This window comes from Rutilus rutilus (assembly GCF_951802725.1).
Source record: "Rutilus rutilus genome assembly, chromosome: 19".
Taxonomy (NCBI): Eukaryota; Metazoa; Chordata; class Actinopteri; order Cypriniformes; family Leuciscidae; genus Rutilus; species Rutilus rutilus.
Genome location: NC_140232.1, coordinates 440,887 through 448,386, shown reverse-complemented (window position 1 = coordinate 448,386; position 7,500 = coordinate 440,887). Strand labels below are relative to the sequence as shown.

The 7,500-nt window shown below is 44.2% G+C and overlaps 1 protein-coding gene across 1 annotated transcript in view; it reads left to right on the top strand.

Annotated features, from left to right (window-relative positions):
• The window catches only part of plxnd1 (plexin D1), a 133,549-nt gene that overhangs the window by 84,524 nt on the left and 41,525 nt on the right, over positions 1–7,500 (top strand). Inside the window, exons 24-26 of the mRNA XM_084389258.1 lie at positions 34–164; positions 3,753–3,951; positions 4,127–4,273. Of these exons, the coding sequence (XP_084245384.1) occupies positions 34–164; positions 3,753–3,951; positions 4,127–4,273 (477 nt within the window). The remainder of the gene's footprint in view (positions 1–33; positions 165–3,752; positions 3,952–4,126; positions 4,274–7,500) is intronic.

Genomic DNA, 7,500 nt, shown 5'->3' with positions numbered 1-7,500 from the left:
TGTGTGTGTGTGTGTGTGTGTTCCTCATGTTAGCCGTGTAACAGCATGCGGCCCAACCTGGAGGAGGGCATCACTCTGTTCTCCACTCTTCTCAACAACAAACACTTCCTGGTGTCCTTCGTTCATGCGCTCGAGCAGCAGAAAGACTTCGCCGTGAGGGATCGGTGAGTAAAGATGGCCGCTCTACAAACAGTGCTTTACACAACCCAGAGTAACCTGTAACACAACATCGAGAACATTCATAACCTCTGAGTAACAGCTCAAGCCCAGTAGAGTCAACATACGGAGAGATGAACACACACCGCTTCCCAAAAGCCCGAGTGGATCGTAATTCTTCACAGGTCGAGTTTCCTAAAGCCGTCGTAACGCTAGCACTTAAAACTGGACATAGATGTACAAGAGATAGATGTACGAGAGATAGATGTACGAGAGATAGATGTACGAGAGATAGATGTACGAGAGATGTACGAGAGATAGATGTACGAGAGATAGATGTACGAGAGATAGATGTACGAGAGATGTACGAGAGATAGATGTACGAGAGATAGATGTACGAGAGATAGATGTCGAGAGATAGATGTACGAGAGATAGATGTACGAGAGATAGATCGAGAGATAGATGTACGAGAGATAGATGTCGAGAGATAGATGTATGAGAGATAGATGTACGAGAGATAGATGTACGAGAGATAGATGTACGAGAGATAGATGTCGAGAGATAGATGTCGAGAGATAGATGTCGAGAGATAGATGTACGAGAGATAGATGTACGAGAGATAGATGTACGAGAGATAGATCGAGAGATAGATGTACGAGAGATAGATGTCGAGAGAGAGATGTACGAGAGATAGATGTACGAGAGATAGATGTACGAGAGATAGATGTATGAGAGATAGATGTACGAGAGATAGATGTATGAGAGATAGATGTATGAGAGATAGATGTACGAGAGATAGATGTCGAGAGAGAGATGTACGAGAGATAGATGTACGAGAGATAGATGTACGAGAGATAGATCGAGAGATAGATCGAGAGATAGATGTACGAGAGATGTACGAGAGATAGATCGAGAGATAGATGTACGAGAGATGTACGAGAGATAGATGTACGAGAGATAGATGTATGAGAGATAGATGTATGAGAGATAGATGTATGAGAGATAGATGTATGAGAGATAGATGTACGAGAGATGTACGAGAGATGTACGAGAGATAGATGTATGAGAGATAGATGTCGAGAGATAGATGTACGAGAGGTAGATGTACGAGAGGTAGAGGTCGAGAGATAGATGTACGAGAGATAGATGTACGAGAGGTAGAGGTCGAGAGATAGATGTACGAGAGATAGATGTACGAGAGATAGATGTACGAGAGATAGATGTACGAGAGATAGATGTACGAGAGATAGATCGAGAGATAGATGTACGAGAGATGTACGAGAGATAGATGTACGAGAGATAGATCGAGAGATAGATGTACGAGAGATAGATCGAGAGATAGATGTACGAGAGATGTACGAGAGATAGATGTACGAGAGATAGATCGAGAGATAGATGTACGAGAGATGTACGAGAGATAGATCGAGAGATAGATGTACGAGAGATGTACGAGAGATAGATCGAGAGATAGATGTACGAGAGATAGATCGAGAGATAGATGTACGAGAGATAGATCGAGAGATAGATGTACGAGAGATAGATGTACGAGAGATAGATCGAGAGATAGATGTACGAGAGATAGATCGAGAGATAGATGTACGAGAGATGTACGAGAGATAGATGTTCGAGAGATAGATGTTCGAGAGATAGATCGAGAGATAGATGTACGAGAGATAGATGTACGAGAGATAGATCGAGAGATAGATGTACGAGAGATAGATGTTCGAGAGATAGATCGAGAGATAGATGTACGAGAGATAGATGTACGAGAGATAGATCGAGAGATAGATGTACGAGAGATGTACGAGAGATAGATCGAGAGATAGATGTACGAGAGGTGTACGAGAGATAGATGTACGAGAGATAGATCGAGAGATAGATGTACGAGAGATGTACGAGAGATAGATGTACGAGAGATAGATGTACGAGAGATAGATGTACGAGAGGTAGAGGTCGAGAGATAGATGTACGAGAGATGTACGAGAGATGTACGAGAGATAGATGTACGAGAGGTAGATGTACGAGAAGTAGAGGTCGAGAGATAGATGTACGAGAGATAGATGTACGAGAGGTAGATGTACGAGAGATAGATGTCGAGAGATAGATGTACGAGAGATAGATGTACGAGAGATGTACGAGAGATAGATGTACGAGAGATAGATGTCGAGAGATAGATGTATGAGAGATAGATGTACGAGAGATAGTTGTACGAGAGATAGATGTACGAGAGATAGATGTACGAGAGATAGATGTACGAGAGATAGATGTACGAGAGATAGATGTACGAGAGATAGATGTCGAGAGATAGATGTACGAGAGATAGATGTACGAGAGATAGATGTACGAGAGATAGATGTCGAGAGATAGATGTACGAGAGATAGATGTACGAGAGATAGATGTACGAGAGACAAAGCATGTGTAAGTTCATAAGTCGACACCATTGCTGAGTATTTCCTCCTTAAAACTGCAGTGAACCAAAGACAGTCTCAAAAACACGCTTTGAAATCGCTGGTGTTTCTGACGTCACAAACTACCTTGTAACCAATCAGATCAACGTGTGATCGTCAACCAGTGGATCTCTGAGCTGAGTGAGTGAGTGGAGGCGGGGCTCATTTGCGCATACTAAATGAGGCAAGGGTGTCGAGTTACATTCAAGATATTTTAAGGCATGAAGACATTTTTATCAAGGAAAAAACGATTAAATATGAAAAATATTTTGGTGATCAAAGATGAGTTTTAAGGGATGAAATGATCGACTTTAACACAGATAATGTTGTAATATATTGTGTAAATATATCTATCTATATAATATATAGTAAATATCCTTTGCCTACAAGATGTGCTGTTTGCACTTAGTGAATAGATATTGTAGCTGGTGATATGTTTATGACATACATATATAATGTAACCTCTACCCCGCTCATGTGGTATTAATTTTATTTGTGCAGGTCTTAAAAAGGTCTTTAAAAGCCTTAAATATAGTTGTAAACCCCTGCAGGATCATGTTCAGTGACATGTGTGTGTTCAGTGACCCAGAAGCACATCGGAGAACACGAGACAGCAACTGTACATGATCAGTTCTGCTCAACACTGTCAGATGAGGCTCATTAGGTGGAGAATTTATGAAAATCACTAGAGACATGTCATGTAATGTAAGTGCTTATAATGTATAAATGCAATAAAGTTACAGTAACGAGTGACACTTAGAGCACGTCTCTGCATGTAAGTGGGGAACGCACATAACAAAATAACAAACATTAGTAAAACGGCTGATAGAAAATGCTCTGAACAACAGGATCAAAAGCTGTCGGGAAGCGAGGTGCGGATGATTTGATCCCGGGAGAATTCAGTGAGTTCAGGATCTCAGTCACACACATCCTGCATTGAAGTGATGCATCAGTGCTTTCATTGTTATATCCTCATCTGTGTGCGATTAGCTGATGTGTGAGTGTGGAGCTGATGTGTGTGGAGCTATTCATCTGAGGAAGGGCTTTTCCCAACTCCGTCTTTTCTTTCCACACCAATGTGAATGTTCTCGATTACTCCATTCTCCAGCACTGAGGTCATGATGTGAACTCTGTCGCTGGTGTTTAGGTGCAATCTTGCGTCTCTGCTCACCATCGCCCTCCATGGTAAGCTGGAGTACTACACCAGCATCATGAAGGACCTGCTCGTGGACCTGATCGACGCCTCCGCCTCCAAGAACCCCAAACTGATGCTGAGGAGGACAGAGTCCGTGGTGGAGAAGATGCTCACCAACTGGATGTCCATCTGCATGTACAGCTACCTCAAGGTGTGTGTGTGTGTGTGTGTGTGTGTGTGTGTGTGTGTGTGTGTGTGTGTGTGTGTGTGTGTGTGTGTGTGTGTGTGTGTGTGTGTGTGTGTGTGTGTGTGTGTGTGTGTGTGTGTGTGTGTGTGTGAGAGAGTTTCGCTGGTTCTGACTGTAGGAGTGTGTTGTGTCTCCTCAGGAGACGGTTGGCGAGCCGTTCTTCCTCCTGTTGTGTGCCATCAAACAGCAGATCAACAAGGGCTCGATCGACGCCATCACGGGCAAGGCTCGCTACACACTCAACGAGGAGTGGCTTCTGCGGGAGAACATCGAGGCCCAGCCGCAGGTCAGCCACATGTGAACCGCAGGCGTGCAGGGGTGACACTGCTGTCCCGTTGAGTTATTGGAAACATTATTTCTGAATGTTCTCTGAACGTTCAAGACTTCCAGTTAAGGGAACATTACGTTGTATCATTCTTCAAACATTATGGGAATGTTACTTTTGAATGTTCTCTGAAACAAGTAGTAACTACGGCTGGGCAACGATAAACACATCCAAAATAAAAGTTTGTGTTTACATAATATATGTGTGTGTGCTGTGTATAATTATTTTGTATATTTAAATGTATATATGCATGTATATATTTAAGAAGAATGTGTTATTCATATATAAAATATTTATATTTATATTTAATATAAATTATGTATAAATATGTATACAGTATATACATGCATATACAGTATGTGTATTTATATACACAAAATAGTTATACAAAGTGCACACACATATATTATGTAAACACTTTTATTTTGGATGCGATAAATCACGATTAATCGTTGCCCAGCTATAGTAGTTACTTTTTTTTTTAAACGTTAGACGAACGTCCAACTGAAACATTTCCGAAATAAACACTCCATGAAAGATGTATAAAAAAAATTTTGTGCTAACGATTTGAGAACATTATTAACCCTTGTGCATCCTTATGGACATTTTTGTCCTTTTCAAGGCAAGGCAGGCAAGGCAAGTTTATTTATATAGCACATTTCATACACAATGGCAATTCAAAGTGCTTTACATAGAAGAAATTAAAATAATAAAAAGAAATAAGAATAATTAAAACAGTTTAGAAAAATAAAAAATAATAAAATACAGTACAGTACAAACAGTCGGACGAACATTGGCACAGTGCTCATTCAGTAAATGCACAGCTAAACAGATGTGTTTTGAGTCTGGATTTGAAAGTGACTACTGTAGGAGCACATCTGATCTCCTCTGGAAGCTGTTCCAGCGTAATAGCTAAAGCAGACTCGCCATGCTTAGAGTGAACCCTTGGTATTTCTAGCTGATATGATCCTAATGATCTGAGTGATCTGTTGGGTTTATATTCAGTGAGCATATCTGCAATGTATTGAGGTCCTAGGCCATTGAATGATTTATATACCAGTAATAATACTTTAAAATCAATCCTAAATTTAACTGGGAGCCAGTGTAAAGTTTTTTTACTGAAGTTTTTCAGTTTTTTTTCAGTTTTTTTTATCATGTTGCCTGTGTTAATGCCGACTGCATACAGTTTGGCACAGGTGTGTATCTTTATGGTAATTTTACTATTTCACCCTCATTTCCTTTAATAAATCTCTTCTGCACTAGAAACACAACATAGTTCCACTCGGGAACTTTAGGACAAAAATGTCCTCATTGAAACCCTTTAAAACTGACATTTTTAATCCCAGGGCCGTTTAACTGTAAAATGATGCAGTGTTTGTTAACAGGCTTTCGTTCTGTTGGCAACGCTTCAAAATGAAAAATGTTATAATTTTTTTACCAGATGGTCCATTTTCTCAGGTTTGGCCAATAAAGCAAATACTCGCTTTATTTCTGTTTTCTGCTTCTGCGTATTATAGAGCCAATTGGATAAATTATGCAGCTGTAAGTGTGTGTTACACGAGCAAATGAAATTTTGCGTGCGTGATTTGCATCACACTCTCCGCCCCGCGGAGCGGGTATAAATACGGAAGTGGATACACGCACTAGTTGCTTTTTGCTTCGGAGCCGTTCGAATGCCGTTCGAATTAAAAAAAACGAGCGAGTGTGTCGGTGCTTCTTCAAGGAAGACCGAGTGCAGCGGTGATCGCGAGCTTTGAGCTCTCAACTGCTGTTTTAACAGCAACCAAATTTATCGTTGTGTTTGTTTGTTGACGGCTATCCCTGTGGGCCCCTCACTCCTCTATCACATCGCAGCCGGTGGACCCCCGTTGAGCGCAGGTCCCTCTGTAATGGACCGACAAGCCGTTTCATTCGGGCTTCTCCAGGGGACAGGATGCCAATTGCAGCATCAGAGGGTGAGCTGACCTCTGGAAATGATGACTTGGCTGCGTTATCTCCCTCTGGGAGTGTAACGTTGCCCGAGCCAGATCCAGAAACATCAGCTGTGCTGAATCGGGCCGCCGAGGCTGTCGGGCTCGACTGGAATCTTCCACTGTGTCCAGAACAGTCTCGGTTGGATGATTGGTATCTCGGGACGGGCCGCGCTGGTTCTCAGCTCGCCGCCCCAGTGCCTTTCCTTCCCGAAGTGCATGGAGAGCTTACCAGGTCGTAGACGGCACCTTTCTCTGCTACAAACTGCCTGAATAAGCTTTTCCCCCCTCACTACCCTTGACGGTGGAGCGGTGAAGGCTTATGAGGCTGTCCCTCCAATGGAGCGGTCTGGCGCGGCACAGGTGCACCTGTGTCCGGCGGCCACTGCTTTTTGGATCGTCTTCACGTCTCCCCCCTAGGGCCTGTGAGTTCTCGCCCGTTCCCACTTGTAGAGCTTACAAAGCCTGTGGGCAAGCCGCCTCCTCTTTGCGTGCCATGACGCTGCTTCAGGTCTATCAGGCTGCTGCTGCCACCCCGCCGCCGGTGGCAGTTCCTCCGTCTGCTCGTCGCCGAGGGTGTTCCCCTGCTGCCTCTCTGCTGGGCCTCTGCAGCAGCCTCCAGCCAGGCCTCAGCATAGAGCCGGCCGCAGTACGGACGCCCAGCCCACTCTAGGTGCTGCCAAGCCAGCTGGCAAGCGACAACGAAAGCGTTCTTGAGCGGGCCGCTCAGGGATGGAGGAGGGTGCTTTGGAGTTGGTCATCCACTCCCTCCCTCTGGTTGAGGGCCGGGTGGAGTCTTTGTGTGTGTGTCTGTTCCACCGCTGGCTCCCAAAACAGAGCAGACTGTACCCACACTTCAAAGAAGAGTAAATTCCTCTGTTCCTGGGCCCCAAGAGGGCTAGTCTGTCGGTGTGTGACCCTGTAAGGCGGATGACCCTGTACCCTACGCCGGTCATCCGCCTTCTCACGCTTCCCCTGCCACCCAGTGGAGTCAGGTAAGTGTTGCACCGCACACTCAGATCCAGCTTCGGGCCACCTTCGGGCCTCTCGAGCCGGATTCCTTTCCTCCACCTCGCTGCCCCACCTCGGGTATGTCTGTGGCTCCTGGCCCTGGTCCGGTTTTGTCGAAGTCTAAAACGCTTCCAACCGATGCCCAGCCTGGCCTCATTTGGTACCTTCAGAACTGGCTTGCGATTCATTTCGCTTGGCTTCCACCCG